Source organism: Amaranthus tricolor, chromosome 8 (assembly GCF_026212465.1).
Source record: "Amaranthus tricolor cultivar Red isolate AtriRed21 chromosome 8, ASM2621246v1, whole genome shotgun sequence".
In the NCBI taxonomy this organism is placed as follows: Eukaryota; Viridiplantae; Streptophyta; class Magnoliopsida; order Caryophyllales; family Amaranthaceae; genus Amaranthus; species Amaranthus tricolor.
This window is the reverse complement of record NC_080054.1, coordinates 6,869,288-6,890,161: the sequence shown is the minus strand read 5'-3', so window position 1 is coordinate 6,890,161 and position 20,874 is coordinate 6,869,288. Positions and strand designations below refer to the sequence as shown.

Below are 20,874 nucleotides of genomic sequence, written 5' to 3'. Positions count from 1 at the left end.
ATTGTTAGAATTGAAAATACTAGTCATATGCTAGAAATTAGGTGTTAAGTTGCGATTTTAAGGGTTTTTAAGCGTTTTTGTCAATTTCGCGCGTAAACTAGCTCAAACTTGGTTTTGATGCAAAACCGGAGCTGATTAAGGCCTTGGTTATGAAAGGATTCATTTTGTGAGTAACCTTTGATTAATGAAACAGACAAAAACTAAAAATGATCATGAAAAGAACACGAAACAACCGCAAACACTTAAAGAATTTTGATGTAGCATACTGTCGAGCAGCCCTCCTTCAGCTCAGCTTCTAGGAGTCCACGGGGATTATTAGAATGGGTTTAGGACCTTGATAGCTAGATCCAAGTACCAAGATTCAATTTCCACATTAGCCTAGGTCCTGGATGCATAGGTTTGGTGTCCACGTGTCGTGCAAGGTGGTCTAGTCGCTAGTTTGCTGCTGTATCAATTTCGCGCGTAAAGTAGGTCAAACTTGGTTTGTTATGCACGAAACTTGGCACACAACACTATTTGCCATATATTATTGTTTTGAAATTGTTAGAATTGAAAATAATAGTCATATGCTAGAAATTACATGTTAAGTTGCGATTTTAAGTGTTTTTAAGCGTTCTTGTCAATTTCGCGCGTAAAGTAGTTCAAACTTGGTTTGTAATGCACGAAACTTGGCACACATCACTATTTGACATATATTATTGTGTTTAAATTGTTATAATTTAAAATAATAGTCATATGCTAGAAATTAGGTGTTAAGTTGCGATTTTAAGGGTTTTTAAGCGTTTTTGTCAATTTCGCGCGTAAAGTAGCTCAAACTTGGTTTTGATGCGAAACCGAGGCTGATTAAGGCCTTCGTTATGCAAGGATTAATTTTTTGCGTATGCTTTGACTAATGAAACAGACAAAAACTAAAAATGATTATGAAAAGAACACGAAACAAACGCAAACACTTAAAGAATTTTGATCTAGCATACTGTCGAGCAGCCCTCCTTCAGCTCAGCTTCTAGGAGTCCACGAGGATTATTAGAATGGGTTTAGGACCTTGATAACTAAATCTAAATACCAAGATTCCATTTCCACTTTAGCCTAGGTCCTGGATGCATAGGTTTGGTCTCCACGTGTCGTGCAAGGTGGTATGGTCGCTAGTTTGCTGCTGTGTCAATTTCGCGCGTAAAGTAGGTCAAACTTGGTTTGTTATGCACGAAACTTGGCACACAACACTATTTGGCATATATTATTGTGTTGAAATGGTTATATCTGAAAATAATTGTCATATACTAGAAATTAGTTGTTAATTTGCGATTTTAAGGGTTTTTAAGCGTTTTTGTCAATTTCGCGCGTAAAGTAGCTCAAACTTGGTTTGGTTTGCACGAAACTTGGCATACAACACTATTTGGCATATATTATTGTGTTTAAATGGTTAGAAATAAAAATAATAGTCATATGCTAGAAATTAGGTGTTAAGTTGCGATTTTAAGGGTTTTTAAGCGTTTTTGTCAATTTCGCGCGTAAAGTAACTCAAACTTTGTTTATTTTGCACGAAACTTGGCACAAAACACTATTTGGTATATATTAATGTGTTGAAGTGGTTAGAATTGAAAATCGTAGTCATATGCTAGAAATTACGTGTTAAGTTGCCATTTTATGCGTTTTAAACCGTTTTTGACACTAACATCTATTTTCTCTTAGTGCTTTCAACAACCTTCTTCTTCCATTGACTGCGGCTACTACGCGCTGAAGTATATGGATGATATTATACAATCCGTGAAGGAGTTTGGAGTCGAAATTATAGATGCCGTAAGTATTTGTTACGTTCTTAATTAAATATATTATTGGTAAAATATGTTTCTATATAAATCTTTTATTTTTATATTATATTATAGGTTTTAAACGACATTCCGAGGGAAATACGCCCTTTGAGAAGTGGCAAGATGCGCGAATTAAAAGACAAGATTGCCGCGTATCTTGCTAATATTTGTCCTTGATAAATTGTAATTATTATATATTATTTTTTATACTTTAATGTATATTATATATATATATATATATATATATATATATATATATATATATATATATATATATATATATATATATATATATATATATATATATATATATATATATATATATATATATATATATATATATATATATATATGTACGTACATAATATTATATTATATATATACGATCGAGAGTTTATTATTACAAAGAGATTATTGTTGATTATCTGTCATTATCATTGGATTAATAATTGTTATTACATTGTATTATTATTGCATTATTATAAGGATAAAACGGAAAAAGAAAAAAAAAGAATTATTTGCTGCGGTCAGGGGCATAACCGCAGCAAATAATGCCACTTATTTGCTGCGGTTATGCCCCTAACCGCAGCAAATACCCCTCCTTATTTGCTGCGGTTTGGCCTCTGACCGCAGCAAATAATGCTCTTATTTGCTGCGTTTTTTAACCGCGGCATTTAAAGTAGGACATTTGCTGCTATCACTATTGCTGGGGGCCAAAACCGCAGCAAAAAATGGCCAAAAAACAGCAGCAAACGAGGTTTTTTCCACTAGTGAAAGTACGTCAGGTATGGTACAATTTCTTGGCTCATGTTTAGTTTCATGGTGTTCAAAGAAACAAAACACCGTTGCATTATCCACTGCTAAAGCTGAATATGTAGCAGCAGCTGCTTGCTGTTCCCAAATGCTTTGGATAAAACAACAGCTAAGAGATTTTGGTATTAAATTTAAATGTGTTCCTATTTATTGTGATAATACCAGTGCCATATGCATATCTAAAGATTCAGTGCATCATTCAAGGGTTAAACATATACATATAAGACATCACTTTCTTAAGGACAATGTAGAAAACAAAAATATAATAGTCAAGCATGTTAACACTAATGAACAAGTTGCAGATATCATGACCAAACCGCTTCCGAGGGAACAATATGAAAAGATGAGATTGGAACTTGGTATGATTAAACTTCACTAAAGTTAACAGCAAGAATTCCCCATTAAGCATCATGAAATTGAAAAGGTTAAATCATCCACAAAACCTTGATTGTAAATCAATTACTGAAGGGATCAGGTATGCAGTTAATAAAGTACGTACTATGAATGTCTTCTTGATTGCATGTTTTGAATTGATCAGACCGAAGCAGCATGTGTTCGTTTTATTTTTCTATTCTTATCACAAAATACTATAATATTATCATTTTTCAATTTTTATAATTTTCATAATTTTTCTCATAGATGGTCAACTCAATTAACTAAATAATGGGAATTGGATTTATTTACTCATACAATGAATTTACCCTACAACTCTTCATTAACCATTCAATTTCAATTGAAATGATTAATGCATTAAAGAGTCGAGCTTTTGGTTAACCGTCCCTTCACCCATATATTAACCCCTTTCTCAAGTCACACCTCTCACGCCCACTCATTACCCTCCTTCTCAATACACCTTCAAACGTCACTCATAATGAAACCACAATCCCATCCACAATGCATGCAGGAAACAAACGCCAGAACACCACACCAAAAGGTGATTCATCGTCCAGACCAACCAACCGTTTAAAGATCACTGATACCAATAGTGCAGAAGAAATTTCGAAGGAAATGTCTGTAGGTTTTGGTTTAGACAAGTACTGGTATGATACTACTCCTTTTCACAATTTCATGCCATTTTACAAAATCAAAACTGGGAAGTATTGATGTCCAATTTCAGTTGCAACCCAATATTTCCTAACCTAATACGTGAATTTATTTTAAAATTTTCTATTGATAATGGAGTATGTTCAGGCACTATTAGGGCAATAAAAATAGAATTTAACAGTTTGATGTTGGGGGAATGGTTCAATGTTAGTCACAACGTTTTGTCTCCTCTACATAAATTATTGTATAACATTGCACGCAGATTCATTTTACCACGAAACTCCAAACGTAGTGAAGTCAGTCTGCGTGATGCCACTTTGATTTATTGCATGGCCAATCATATTAAAATAAATTTTCCTTCCTTGATGATTTCTCATCTGTCGGACTGCATTGAAAAGGGGAGTCTTCTTGGATATGGAGGGCTATTGACATGGATTTTCAGAAAATTTGATATACCTCTAGATGGCTTGCAGTTCCCTATGGGTCCTAATATGAAAATAGGTGCTAAATGCTTACACAACCTGCACCTAAAATTGAATGAAGAAGGGATACTGTTACATGCTGTGGAAGAGGCTGTGTATATTGAATCAGAAGAGGAGGAGGTTGAGGAAGCAAGGGAACAACTAATTGAGGAAGATAAGGAGGTTAAAGAAGAAAAGGTGTAGGAGCCTATTCCCACTAAAACAATAGAAACATGGGAACAGGGAGAAGCAGCAAGTAAGGGGGAATCAGAAGATAAAGGAGAAGCTATGAAGGATGATGATTATCACATTCTAGGTAGTGACTCAAGTGATGAGGAGATTGTGATAGCTATTAGGAAGCAGGCTAGTTCAATACAGAGGAAAAGTAGGAGTTTGGCTTCTAAATGTAAGGTTGTTATGGATGATGACATCACCTCTCACCACATCCCTGAGCCTACAACATATGTACCTACCTCTCCCAAGCCAGCCACACCACCATCACCAAAAATTCCATCACCAAAACCATCACCTATACAGTCTACACCAACATCATTTCCAACACATACTTCACCAAGTATAGGTTGTGCTAACTTTAATTCTGTTCCTGCAGCTTCTCTAGACTCCATCCTCTCTAAGCTCAATGACCTACAGTCTCAATTCTTTGCTTTTCAAGACGAAACTCGTTTCTCACTTGCCTCAATCACTGATCAGCTCATCCAGATGGAGAACCGTCTTGGTGCCAAGCTGGACACAGTTGAAGTGCAGACTGAGTTCATAGATGAAGATGAGACTGCCCCTTGATTCCTCTTCCCACAATATTTAATGATTATTTGTTGGCCCTACTATCAACCAGTTAAAATTATCAAACAAATTTTTTTTTTCTTTTTTGTTTGTACCATCTGGGGTACAAAGTTGTATTTCTTTTGTTGAAACAGCTGCTACAATTTCTTTATTTTATATTGGTCTGTGTTGTTATAATACATGCATATTTGGATTGCATTACATGGTCCTTGCCTTTATTTACTATTTCTGATCTTCTTCAATGGCAATATCTATATGGTTTGCGTTGTGGTTTGACTATCCCACTTCTTTTTCATTGATGACAAAAGGGGGAAGAAGTATGCACAAACTTAAGAGAAGTTGTGAATACTACAGTTTCCATATCTTGATTGATTTATATTGCTCTGATAATGGAAGTTATATTGCTCTGATAATAGAAGTAATTTATGAACTGTTGCTCTGATGACTCTGATTATGAACTGTTCTAATAATTGTTTTGAATCTTCTGTTGATAGGAGTATAAGATATGTGCTCTGACTATATGATTAATTGTTCTGATTTCAAAGTTATTACATTTCAAATACTTAGTGATTTATGTTAACTATTTTTGAAAACTATTTAAAAACATATATTTTATATTGTGTTTTTATAAACTATATGGAGTAAACTGTGTTGCTATGATTGCTTGGTAAATTATATTGTAACGAGTTAATTTACTAAGTTATGTAGAGTTGTTTTAATCTCTGACATGCTCTATAATATTGATTTTACTCTAATTTTGTTTTAAGTTTGTTTAAAAGTTTGTCATCATCAAAAAGGGGGAATTTGTTAGACCTCTTGAGTTTTGATGATGAATACACTTTATTTAAACAAATATGTTTTTAGAGATTGTGTGCAGATCGATATCCGGTCATGATTATGATCGTTGATAGTACCTATGACTTGGTTCATGGAAATGTACGTGTCAAAAGGATCCGAAAGATGTTAGAAGAAGTATATTGCTTGGGATGTAAAATGGAGACTGCAGGTCTACTGTTCCCAAGTTGGATGTTCTAACAAAACTGAAAATTGGAGACATCACACTGTTCCTGAGCTGAAGTCAACCTACGTTAACTGGAAATTCTGGTTATTTATTTTTAATTATTATTTTTAGTTAATGTATTAAATAAAGTTGATTTGTTGCATTAATAAATTATTAAAGTTAATTGGCCAAATATTTTCTAAAATATCTAACGTGTGATTTTCTAAATATAAGCCATTATTTTAGGATCTATATTTAGTAAATATTGGATTTACTAAATATAGGAACAGCAGCTGAGTCTTAGCTATTTTTAGCTAAAGGTAACCGTCCCTAATATTAGTAATAGGTAACGATCCCTATTATTAGCTAAAGGCAATCGTATCTAAATTTAGCTAAAGTAAACCGTGGTGATTATTGGAAAAGGGAACTGCAGCTAATTTTAGTTTATGGGAACTGCTGGTTAAGGGAACAGTATCTATTATTAGTAAAAGGGAACAGCGGTTATTATTTAATAACCGTGGGCTTGAATTTGTCAAGTTTAATACCTATTTTAGAGACTAACCGTAGATAACCTTGGATATTAAAATCCACATTATTCCCATGATTATTTTGGATAAGGAATAATGGGTTGGAATATTCCTTTTTATTAGGGATTTTAGCTCTATAAATAGTGGACTCGGTTATTCTTCAAAACTTGCCTTAGTATGAGCCATTAAATCATACGTAATTTTGGGAGAATTTTTACAAGAAAATTTTGTTTTAAAAATGCCAATTAATTTATAATATTTTCTTGTGCAACTTATTGATTTTATTTTTAGAGAATTTTTATCCTTTTGTAAGGGTTTTTGAGAGAATCTTTGTAATTAGACTCGGGTGAGTCTAAAGGGGAATTTGATAGCTTTTAATGAAGCTAGTGTGGAGTTTAGCTTTTAGTGAAGCTAAGTTTGTTGCTTTGAGTGAAGCAATTTGAGAGAGAAGTTGGCCTAGTTGATGCGCTTCGAGTGAAGTAAGATGTTTAATGTAATTGTAACGAGTTGCCTTAAACATAGTGGAGAATTTAGAAATCCCGAGGGGTCGTGGTTTTTCCTTCTATTTAGGCCTAGAAGGTTTCCACGTAAAAATCGTTTATCTCTTTTATTATTTTGCTCTAAGTTTAAGCTTTATTTATTTTATTCAATTCCGCAAAAAACAGGGCAAAAACGCTTGAACTAGTAACAACAACAATTCACCCCTCCTCTTGTTGTTGTTCTCGTTCCTAATTGAGTCTACAAGCGATGTAACTTGGATTTAGGTAAGGTGCCTACTAACTTTTTCCCCGCTTCTGAGTTTGTTACTATCAACTTTCAGTATGTTAAGAGCATGAAGGATTTGGATTTGAAAGTGCTGGATTATGCTATGCTCAAAGAGACTATTGATGGATCGTAAGGCATTTTTTAACATTCTAAATTGCAATTGATATGTGTTTTTCATTAACATTTTAATGTACTTTTCTAATTTTTTGACACAGGGAGATTTTATCACGAGTGAAAAAAAGTTCAATTGCTGCGGTTTTTTAGCCATCATATACTGCGGTTTTAAACCCAAGCAATTGTGATAGTAGCAGATAGGCAATTACAAATGCTGCGATTCAACAAAATCAATAATCTAAACTAATTACACTACCAAACACATAAATTAGATAAATACACGGCCACCTTGTTCTTCAATTCACGCATTTCCTCTGTTGTTAATTTGCGTGTTTCCCTTGGAGTGTCGTATAAAACCTAAATACTATATAAAATAATTAGAAAATAAAGTTTAGATTTTACATAATATTTAAATATATAATATTATGATTTAAGAGTGTAACACATATACATATTGCATCAATATATTCGATTCCCACACTCTTCACGGCTTGTAAGAGATCATCCATAAATTTGAAAGTGTAGTAGTCGCAATCAATAGAATTATCTTTTCAAAAACACTAATATATATAACACTAATAAAATTATAAATGTTAGTGCCAAACCAAACAAACCAAGTTTGAACTACTTTATGCGAGAAAGTGCCAAAAACGCTTAAAAAAAACCTTAAAAACGCAACTTAGCAGGTAATTTCAAGCATATGACTATTGTTTTTAATTCTAACCATTTCAACACAATAATATATACCAAATATTGTTGTGTCCCAAGTTTCACGCCAAACAAACCAAGTTTGAACTACTTTATGCGATAAAGTGCCAAAAACGCTTAAACAACCTTAAAAACGCAATTTAGCACGTAATTTCAAGCATATGACTATTGTTTTCAATTCTAACCATTTCAAAACATTAATATATACCAAATAGTGTTGTGTACCAAGTTTCATGCCAAATAAATCAAGTTTGAACTACTTTATGCGAGAGAGTGCCAAAAACGCTTAAAAAACCTTAAAAACGCAACTTTGCACATAATTTCAATCATATGACTATTGTTTTCAATTTTAACCATTTCAACACAATAATATATACATATATGTAAATATAAAACACTCATCTTCCTGGACCAAATGGATGCGCAAACCATGTTTAACAAAAGAGAAATTGCCACCACCGTTCTTGATTGTTGGGCAATGTATCTGAATCCGTTGGAACAGAACCAGGTTGCTGAAAACCCTGATAAGCGGGTCCGTGTATATGTATTTGGCACAACCCATTGTGTAGCAAAAATATTTCTGGGTTTATTAAAGTACAAGATGTTTATCATAATATATTTGCTTATATATTACATTATATTTGGGATCATTAGACTAATTAATTTGATTTATACTGTATTATTTTTATAATTATATCAATGTTTTGAATCATTTTTGGTTGTGTAACTTTCTCAACGATAATAACAAGTATACATCGTATCCCAGGAGTATAAGAGGATGTAAGTGATTAACGGATGGAAGTAGTGGGTCGAAGTGTATTGCCTCGTGAATTTCAAGAGTTGCAATATGGTATATACCCTACTCATTACAATGAGACTTAATTTTAATAACTCTAACTGATCACAGTTGAGGATATAATATGTTAATATTAAAAATATAATACTATGCAATTGGGGATATAACATGAGACATTTAATACTATGTCATAGTATAGTTGGCATTATAATATAGTATATTAGTGGTTATAGCATAATACACTTGATAAATAAATGATATCAAATATTTGTGATTATAATTTAGTGCATTTTATGTTATTATAAATTTCTAACCTTTCATAATCCAATACATAGTTCTTCGTGCCACATCAAAGGGCTAACCACTGCATGCTTGTCGTCATCGATCTAATTAACAAGCAAAATTGTTATTTCGACAACGTCGAACGTCCTGATTCAGCGCTATATCAGTTGCAGAAGGAGTGGTTTGGCTATTTTTTCCAAGTGCCTATATATTATTCACGTATCTGCGTACATCACTTTTTACCGATTTTCTGAATCGTAATGCAGCGTGACATTTTTACCGATTTTGCTAATGTCATGGGACACGATGAAGCAGCAGACTGTGTTATGTTTGGTGTATAAGGACATTAATTTTGACTGGACTATGAACAATGACAGTGTGGACTGTGGCATCTACATGGCATATTTTATGGAACAATATCAAGGAACGATGAACATAGACCCACTCCATGAGGTTTTTTTATAGGTTCTTCTTCGATAAGTTTCGTTTGTGTGTTTATACATTGTTTATGAATTGGTTATATCAAAACACTAATAACTTGTAATGGTTCAACAGCTTACAAATAGAAGGCTTTACAGGGCTACGATATTAACAAGGGTTCTGCTAAGCGATTTGAACATGGACCGAGATAAATTGGTCACGTTGGCGAAGGAGGTCGCAGTTGAGAAGCCCCAAAGATTGCCATCAATACTTGTTGCGAGGACACCATTGGCATTAGCAATGTTCGATGAAAAAAAACAAAAAGACCGACAAAGCATATAGCGCAAAGGCTAAAGCCAACAAAGGTTGCTCTAAAGTGACAACCCAAGGTGAATGTGCTGAGGAAGAAGACAAAGTAGTTGTTTTTGAAACATTAGCATATCAATATTGGAGTTAGAACAGTTTTTATTTTGTTGTATGCTTCTAACATTATCAACAATAGTCAGTGGTTATTTTTGGGCATTTGTGAAACAGTTTGAATCTGAATTGATCTAATTTATTATCACTAACGTTCAGATTTGGTGTTATATCAATATCTGATTGTTATTATGGTACTCTGAATTTGATATTATATATTAGTTTAGTTAAGGCCATCTTTTTTTGGTCCTCTTTTTGATCTAAATATGGTTGACATTATATATTGGATGTGTTCTTAAAATCAACAATATATGTATTTATATTATGATTTTCCGGATTTAAAATACTTTGTTTTTGGATATTTAAAGGACAATGTTTGGATTTATAATGGTAGTAGTTTGGAGTATTCTAAACGAATTATGTCATAACTGTACAAGTTGTTTTATCATAATATATTTGCCTGTATTATATTAAATTTGGGATCATAATATTATGTAATCGGAATTATACTGACTTATGTTCATAATTATAATACAAGTGCAACATTTACAACCATCAAATTTACTCTATATAATGTGTTTCTTTGATGTTGCAGAACCGAACTCCTTATTTGTTGTGTTCTTTTTTCTTAAAGAGATCCTTGATCCTCTTTTTACGTTCCTTAGTTACTGATTTATTTGGGTGTAGTACCATGATTTCTGCATCCGACACAATGGGTTGTGACGGTTATTCTTGCATTGAATCTTATAATAACTTTTGAACTTCTTCATATGCTTAGATAGATCCTCAACCACCCTTCGAGAGTCGTTGTTGTGTTGTCCTTTCAAAACCAAATTGTACATTTTACGCCCCATGTTATGCTTCCAATGTAACGCTAATAATCTCTGGTGTTTGTCGTTGTCTTTACCACAAGGGTCTTGGTTGTTGAACATCTTCTCCCACACATCTTTCTTAGCACTTTTTGTCCATCGAGTTAAGATGTATTTTTCTTGGATTTTTTCTATTGAGTGATTATCAAGTATGCGCAAATAGTGACAACACAACCAACCACATTCCTCAAAGTTTTTGCATGTGCATTTAACATTAACGTTTCCTTGATGGTTTATATAAACCATAGTTTGTGGACATTCTTTCGTATATTCCATCCACACCGTACACGACATAGGAATTATGATACCAATTAGTATATATTATAATACCAATTACGAGATATTATAATACTAATTATAATATCAATTACAAAATATTATAATATATTATAATATGATAGTACCAATTATAATATATTATAATCTCAAATCATAATATTATAATACCAATTATAAAAAAAAATAACAGTTTTCACTTACTTATATACTTTCAGCCCATTAATCTTACGTGATTTCAACCACATAACACGATATAGCTATTTTGAACTTCTTTTCAAAATCTCTAAATAATGTTGCAGTGTATACCTCGGCTGTATGTTTGAACAAACCGACAATACGTAGACTAGAAGTTGGTGTTGTTCTTGAATAGTAAAATTCTACTTCAATCTCTCTTTTCCTCCATCGTTCTACGGTTTTCTGAAAAATCTTATAAAATTGCGTCAAACTTTTAGTTTTTGTTGCTTCAAATCCAATAGCACTATTGATTGATTCACTCCTTTGTGAAGATAGAATCCCGGCTGAGAAGAAGTCTTTACTTAATCTTGTACACCACTTGTGTCTTATTTTGTACAGACGATTAAACCATTTGTAAAATTCTTCATTTTCTTTCATTTTGTATGTAGCTACCATATTATCCCAACACTCATTAAATTCCTCTTCACTATTGCATCCGATCAAGTATTTAAGAAAGGCTTCCTTGAAGCCTGCATTTGACTTCAACAATCCAAATCGTGAAACTGCATTTTATAGCAAGTGCCACAAGCATAATTTATGCTTTGCATCCGGAAACACCTACAGATTACAATACCAAATCTAATGTATTATATTATCGAATATAGTATTATATATCACCAAATGGAACCAAATATTATTCACCTTTTCAATTGCTTTTGACATTGCAAAGTCTTGATCAGTGAAGATTGACATAGGAGATTTATTGTTCATAACCTTCTTAAATTGACCAAGAACCCATTCAAATGATTCCACTTTTTCGTCGGCGATAAATGCACACCGAAACATAACAATTTTCTAATTATTATTAATCCCTACTATTGGACCACATATGAGATTATACAGATTGGTGCGGTAGGTTGTGTCAAATATAACCACATCTCTGTAAATTTTGTAGTCCTCCCTCATCATACTATCACTCTAAAATGGAGCTATAAGTTTTCCTTATTCATTCAATTTTACGCGATAGTAAAAATCGGGATCCTTTTCCGATTCTTCTATCAGCTTGTCGACACCCGTTTGAGCATCACCCTCTTCTATTGCTTTCACCCTCAATGTGTCAAAAATATAATACCAAATATGGTATATTATAAGGTCAAATACTATCATATATAATCTCATAAATATACTATTGTAACATTAACCATACAGTATTATACAACCAAATATCGTATAATATAAAAGCAAATATTTATAAGTATAATTCCAAATATACTATGCTATGACTCCAAATATGTATTATAAAATGGTGTTTGATGGTATTACTTATTTACATAGTTTATATGATTAGATAGTGTATGCCTAACATACTCATCCCTTCCTGCATTTTAAGACAAATATCTATAAGCAGTGGTTGGTCTGATTCTTGCCTCTTCAAATGATTTAATGGTATCAATCTTCTATGCAATTGATACATGCCTTTCAGAATGATGAAGGTGTTGTCATTCAGCCCTTGTAAGCTCATGTGTGTGCAAGATGATGTGTTGCTTAATATAATATAGTCCACTTTCATTATCCAAGTTTATTCATATCCTTGCCTTACAGTCGTATCTTATTGTTGGGATGAGTTTCATTTTTTTGGGGTTGCTAAGATGTTTTAGTGTTTGACTTGAAGAATCAACATGGTGTGTTTTCCCTTCACATGAACACACATAGTACCTCTCTACGACAATATCTTTTCTTGTTCTTTGGGTGTATTTTTTTGTGCTAAAACCCGTTACTCATGCATGTGAAATGTATAGCTGCTCAAGCTCTTCCCAAATAAGTCTACTTTTGATAAGTGAGAAGCACATTTCATTTTACTCGAGACATTTTCACTTGCACATGAAACCTTAGTGTTTTCGTTTTGTTCACCCACAACAAATATATTATATTAAATTATAATACCAATTATATTTCAATATAACACTAAATATATCTAATATAACCTAAACTATATTATACTATAATCATAAAAATGTTATATTATAGCTCTAAAATTGCTACATTATAGTTTAAAATATATTATACTATAATTCGATATATACTATGTTATAATATAAAATACAATTAATTATAACAACAGACACATAATATTATAAACTCAAATCTATTATTTTATATAACCAAAGACATGTTATTATAACTACAAAACTATTAATTTATAACAACAAACACAAGCGTCATTAAATTTATTACCTTCGTATGGGCTAATGGCGTTGCTAGGTCCTTCATATGCTTCCTTATCTTTCCCAACTGAAAACATCAACACATGGGCAACTGTTCATAAATGTAAATCCAAAATTTCATGTTTATACAAGCAACGTAAACCCATATACTTCATGTACGTAAACGGTTTTTCATTAAATATTTTTATTAAAATGCTCATAATATTGACAGCAATAACACTCGGTTATATCCCCAATCTCAAATATTGATAACCATAAATATTTTAACTTACATGTTCAATCTTTAGCATTGGTTCATTTAGGATGAATGTCATCTTTATCGATATATTCCACTAAGATCATATGACTTGATTGATATCCTTTAACGCAAATATTTGTACACTAATAAAACAACACAATAGATACAAATCAAGATTTACCATATTAATGTATCATACAATGTAAAATCAATTTGGACTACTAACACAGACCAATTTCATATAACTCATAATTTAAACTTAAAATATTATATTGCAGTGGAAAGTATTAAAAAAATTAGGTAAACTCAAAATTTAAGTTGATATCTAAATTCCAAATTAATTCCATATTCTAGAAATATATATAAGCATCACAAACGTACAAACATAAAGTTTAACAATAATTGAACATTCAAAAGCTAGCAAAAATATTTTTTTACTAACAGAGTAGTAATATACTTCCTCCTATTTAGCTTAAATGTCCTATTCAACTAAGTATATTTGTCAAATGCACTATTTTTATTATTAATAATATTTTTTTTATTGTACATAGTTTAAAATTATAATAATTAAGTTGATACTAACAATTGTTGTATTAACAATTTAACATAAATCAAATAAAATTTAACATGACTATATATAATAGCTTATAAATTAAAAATACAACACAACTTCAAAGAATAATTAATTTTCAAAAGTGAAATAGAAAATAGGAAGTAGTATATAATTTTTAAAGAAACTACAGAAAAGATCCAAACGTATACCACTAATAAAACATCTTTTCCCACTCCCATACAACGCCAAATTTGCCAATACATCTTTCACATGATTTTTAACCTCTATCGAAATCCTTTTCCCCTCCATTTTTTGTACACTACCATAGATTCCCCCACTCCTACGTGATATATTATTGTTCCTCCCACAATCAAGCACTCCAATCACACATTACGTATTAAATTTCAAAAACTATAAAGCATTCCCTCTGATTATAACTCACAAATATAATTCTAGTTAAAAGAGAGGATAAATAAAATTTGAACTTGTGGTACAAGACTCATTACAATTTTGTACATAATCTAGGGTCGGATCTAATTTTGTAGTTTGTAGGATTTGAAACTAAAATATTTTGTACTAAAGCTTTTGTGAGGATACTCATGACCAGCTGAGTTACATATTTTCTATCTAATTCTTATCTCTTGATATTCTTATTACTTAATCTTTCTTAAAGCACAGTTATACATTCATTTCAATTCGCAATTTGGAAAATAAATCTAACAATATGAAACTCGTCAAATTAGATAAAATATTGTTTTTTTATTGTTGAATTGAAAACATTAATTTTTAACATATATGTTTATGAATTTTTAATATTTATTGAATTGTTTTGTCATGATTATGCTCTCATTGAGTTTGAGTTCTAGATCCGCCACTAATATAAGCCACCTTAAATAACTTAAAAGAACATGGCGCTATTTATTATATTTTACTAAAGTATCCACATTTAATTTTTTGATCTTCGTGTAATTATCTGAAAAGTAGTCTCAAAGACACTGAAGGGTGATTATGGAACCCAGAGCATTGCTCATTAACTGGATGAGAAGTTTGATCACCGGGCGTTTGTAGTGACAATGATTCCTGAAGGTGAGACAACAAGTTCATTTGGGGAAGAAACTCCTAGACGTTAACTTGGGAATTCGGCTAGGAAGTTGTCTCGGATATCTTAGTCTTGAAATAATGAATAATCTGTTACGATTGGCTCTTAGTGAAGAATTCTAGAAACCCCACTGCTCAGCTTCCTGCCTACTGCCTAGGCTTAGATTGGATACTTGAAAGAAATGTCAATTAAACAGTTATTGATAACACATACCTCGTACTCCCAAAAACGTATGGAGTCAAACTCCCAAAAAAGTAATGCTTATAGCATCAAGCAATAACTGATCGGTAGCAATGTTTCCGCATGAAATGTTTGAGTTGAAAAAATCAAATTTCCATATTTTCAATCAAATGAAGAAATCAATCCTGATAACTTTGACTAATGTATGTGATTAATAATCACCAAGATTGAATTTTGTTCATCTTGGATAGCATGTTAAGTAAATATATCCAGTTGATATCTTTTACATCATTATCATTATCGTCTACTTATTTTGTTAGGATTATATTCTATAATAATTTTTAAGGTAAATTGTTAAAAATAAATCAACTTTTACTCGATTCGCTGAAAATAAACTCAACTATTGATTATTTTGATATAAATCCATCGATTCGGTATAATTCTTGAAAATAAACTCAATTATTGTTAAATTGTTTATTTTTAACAAGTACATTTATTTCAAAATAAATAACAGATAAATTTATTTCAGTAGATTAAACAAAAGTTAGTTTATTATTGACAAATTAATTCACTAATTTCTATAGGATAATCCTTTGCATTATCCTAATTTTAGTAACTTATATTTTTGTTATAGTAATTGCTTGATTGTAGACCTGTATTAAAATTGAAAACCCTCTTATTACAATATGTTATAGTCTTTCTAATCGGTCTAAATTCAGCAGAACAATTATGTACTTCATATTGTTTACATATCAAAATCCTTTTCCCCTACATTTTTTAACTCTTTGATTCTATCCCCACGCAATAAATCACTGTTACTCTCATCTCACAATTTTAGCAATATATGATTGTAACTTGTATTTGGCTATATTTTGACATTTAAATTAAGTATAAATAAGAAGAAAAAAAAATTATAAATAAAGATCATAAAATAAAATGAGACAATTGCTCTAAATTCGAGAGAGTACTATATTATATAAAAAAATTTAAAAAAAAGTTTGATGGCTATTACAATGTATAATTGAAAATTGTTTACATGTATAAGAAGCTAAAAATTGTGAAAGAACTCATGTTAACTAAAAATTTAAAGTAATGGGTAAACCTTAAAATTAATTTTAGACGTCACGACCTGCAAGTGTGAATGAGTATATATCTTTATCATATCAAAAGGTTAAATATTCTATTAAAATAAATTTCGAACCCGTAATTTAAATGTCTGATGATAATTAATTGTTATGAAACACCGAGCATTGATCGGCAGGACGAGATACTTGATCACCGGCGCTTGTAGGGCACACGCTAATCCCTACTGGTGGGACCATACAATTGTAATACAAGCAAACTGCAACTTCATTTGGCAATGACACTCCATGCTTTCTTGTGGGGAACTCATCTAGGAAGTTGTGTTGAAGGTATAAAGTTTTTATCCTTCCTTCTTCTAATTCTTGTATGTAGGACTCTAGGACGGGCCCACTGAACCGGTTGTTGTTAAGGTAGACGCTGGTGGCTCCGGCAACCGCTTCCGGGAGTTTCCCTGAGAAGCAATTATGGCTGAGGTCTACCACGCTTTCCTCGGGATATTTTATAAAAGAATCAGTTATTGTGCCGGAGAAGTTATTCCGGTGAAGGAGGAGAGAGGAGAGAGAAGGGCGGAGGAGAGAGGAAGGGAGAGGCCCACTAAATAGATTTTGGCTGAGGTCTAGATATTCTAGTTGAGATAACGACTCTATTGAACCGTTGGTTATAGGGCCCCACAGATTGTTTTGCGAGAGGGATAGGTAACGGAGGTTTAACGGTAATGTAGGTGGAATGGGACCCTCAAGGTGGTTAGTTTTAAGGTCTAAGTGGAGGAGTTGGGATTCCTGAGTTGACTCGGGTAACTCGCCGATGAGACGGTTGTTAGCGAGAATGAGGACTCGGAGTTGAGTCAACTCAGTGAGTAATGTAGGTGGGATCCGGCCTGTTAACTGGTTGTACCCAAGGTCGACAGTGTGAAGCCAGCGGAGACGAGTGAGAGAAGAAGGAATGGGACCAGAGAGGCGGTTGTGAGCCAAGGAAATTACCCGAAGGTTGACGAGGTTTCCCAACCCGGACGGAATGGGGCCAGTGACTAAGCCCGGGTTGAGAATAAGCTGAGTTAACTCAGTGAGTCGAGTGATAGACTCGGGGAGTGTCCCGGCAAGACCAAGGGAGCCGAACTGACCGGAGCCGAGGTTGAGAGTGGAGACACGGAGGGTGGAGGGAGTAGTAAGAGAGCAAGTAAGGCCGGAGAAGGCGGTGCAAGGATCAGATGAGGAGAAGTTCCAAGTGGAGAAGAAAGTTGAGTGAGGAAGATCAGTAAGAGAGTTCTTAATGAGAATAAGGATATTACGATCAATTATGTTAAGTTGTGGAGATGGTGGTTGAGATTGTTGAAATGTTGGGTTAAAAATTTGTAAAATGATAAGAAAAAGTAGGGAAGAAATGTTGTAAGATTGAGTAGAAGCCATGGAAATAAAGAGTAAGAAATGAGTTTAGTTATATGTTTGAGTTCATTGAGATTTGGGATTTGAGAATTGAGATTGGAGAGTGAGTAAATAGGGAGTATGTTGCCACTTGTGATTTGTGAGTGAATGAATAAATGAGGTAGTGTGTGACTGAGTGAAGGCAAGTAGTAGTAGTATACTCTACTGTGCAGCCCGCAAGGGCCGTTACTCCGTATTTACTCCCTCACTCCCCAAGAGGACGGTCTCCGAATATTGCATAAACATTTAGAAATACTGGCTACAACTATTGAATTACTTAATTATTCTAAGGGGTTGTTTGTATTGAGAGTAAATATTTAAGTAGTATTAAAAGTCAAAATAACAATTTAAAATTAGTTAGATAGATGATTAAAGAAATTTAATTATTAGAGAGGTGGAAAAATGAATTAGAAAGTAATGAAAAATTGAAAAAATAGCTATAAGTTCCCTAATTTTAGGGTATAAATTTACCTTATGAGGAGGTGGAGGAATTCTTTGCCTCTAAATATATCAATAAAACTCTTTTTCTATTTATCTTTTTTAATTTACTTTATTTTATCACTATCACAATTATTTCAATAACTTCATTTGCATCTCTAATTACCTTTGTTACATTAATTTGACTTTTTTTACTACCTTAAATGTTTACTCTCAAAACAAGCGACCCCTAAGTGTCTTATTTTCTTATTTAGTCAAGTCACCCTGAGGCCATGCTTGAATTGGTCTAAATATTTAAGAGAGAAAATAAAGTCAAACTAATGAAATAAAAATAAATAGAGATGCATTTGAAATAGTTGAGATAGTTGTGTAGAAGGCAAAATGAGCATGAAATAAAAATAATGAAGGAAAAAGAAGATGATTTCCCCTATTGTGGAGGTAATATAATCCCCCACCCTCACATAGGATAAATATTTACCCCACAAAATTAATAGCTTTTTTCATTTTTCATTACTTTGTAATTATTCTTTCACCTCTATAGCAATTTAATTTCACTAATATTTTATTTTTCAACTTTGTTTTGTTCTTTTGACTTTTTTTACCCCTTAAATATTTATACCCAACCTAAGCATGCCCTGAGTGTTTCACTTATATTTTTGGTATGTAAACTTACCAATTTACCCTTACTAAATTTTATCTTTTTACACCTTGACACCTACTAACCCTAGATTACCCTATTAAAATTTAAAAATATTTCACTTTTTCCTTTCACATGTGGTCCCAATTAACCACTTAAAAAATAGTAAAAATTCAAATAAAACACATAGAATGAATAGGAGAAAGTATTAAAGTGAGTTAGAAAAATATATAGATGAAAAAAGTGTAAAATACATTAAAATTTTTTTTTACCAATATAAAAGAAATACATTTTACTTCTACAAAGAAAAGTATAGTGCGACAATATACTTCCTCCGCTCTTTTTTACTTATACACAAACCAACTTGTGCAGTATTTTTTTTCTATGGTAATTTATATATTTCGACTATGATATGAGATAAAAACATAGTCATGTGGGATCTTATTTCATTCGTCTCGTCTAGGGATAGTCATGGGTCCAGGACCCTATTCGACCTGCCCCAGACCCTCCCCCTTTTAAGGGTGTGGGTCTTATTTTGAGACTCAACGGATCCGGGTCGAATATGGATCTAAAAAATAATTGGCGAGTCTGGGTCTGGGTCCAAGGATTAGGTTGGACATGAACCCAGACCCTACCTCTAGACTCGGAACCATACCCTTGTAATTATTAAATTGTCTTACACTATTTTGTGACTTTTGTCTATTAATCTGACTTCTATCCCACACTAATATCCAATTTTATTTTCTATTTTTATCTATAATATATAATTATATGCTAATTAGTTCAAAATTAGTATTATATTGTTTTACATTCTTACTATTTTGTGACTTTTCTATTTATATATGTTTATATAATTAATATTTAATATTTGTAAAATACGCTAATGATTTACAAAGGTTCAAATCTGACAAATCAAATAGAATTTTTAGACACATTAAGGATCCTAGACCCATCAGATTGAAGGGTTTAGGTCTGGGTCTGAAAATTTTAAACCCTTAGGGTCCGGATCTGGGTCTGGATCTATAAAAAATTAAAGGGTCTTGGTCTGGCCAGACCCGCTCCATGACCATCTTTATTCTCGTTGCATATTTTCATAATATCAAATTTTTATAATTTTTAGTTATATGTAACTCTAAATATAATTGATCCGAAGAATAAATTGAATTTAGAAAAAGATGTATCGTACAAGTTAGAAAAACAAAAGTACATATTAGAGAAAGAGTATATGGGGCCAAAGAACAGTTATTTTGCATTTTTAATTGAAATTACTCCTAAAGTCTTAATTTTACCCAATATAGACTAGTTTTAGTATGTTAATAGAGTTTGTCATTTTACTACTTTTTGAAATGACCCACTTTTAATATACCATTAAAACCTAAAATTTAGTTTTCTTTTAACATTATAACTTATATTTATCCATTAAGACGTGACTTTACTTATAATACTCCATAAAAATATCTAGTTGTTTATTTTTTTAATCTTTGGGTAACTCTGGGGAGCAATCTCAAAAGGACAAAGTTATTGAAAAGTATTGTTTGTTATTTTTAATTTAGATTATATTTGTATTAAAAGTAAATATTTAAAGGAATAAAAGTCAAACTAAGAAAACAAGCTATTGAAGTAGAAAATTAAGAGAATACCATTGTTGTCCAAATAGTTGAAAAGTGATGAAAAAGAAAAAAAAAAGAATTAATCCTCTGATGTTGGGGTAAATATTTATGT

General features: G+C 32.1%; 1 protein-coding gene across 1 annotated transcript; it reads right to left on the bottom strand.

Moving 5' to 3' along the window:
- Nucleotides 1-16,530: 16,530 nt before the first annotated feature.
- On the bottom strand, nucleotides 16,531-18,264 carry LOC130820210 (receptor-like protein 12). Its single transcript, XM_057685491.1, has one exon. It carries the CDS (start codon nucleotides 18,060-18,062, stop codon nucleotides 16,800-16,802), a length of 1,263 nt encoding a protein of 420 aa, XP_057541474.1. The 5' UTR covers nucleotides 18,063-18,264; the 3' UTR covers nucleotides 16,531-16,799.
- Between the last annotated feature and the right edge of the window lie 2,610 nt (nucleotides 18,265-20,874).

Coding starts and splice junctions, on each gene's coding strand:
- LOC130820210 (XM_057685491.1), bottom strand. CDS start 18,062: ATGGCTTCTACTCAATCTTACAACATTTCTTCCCTACTTTTTCTTATC.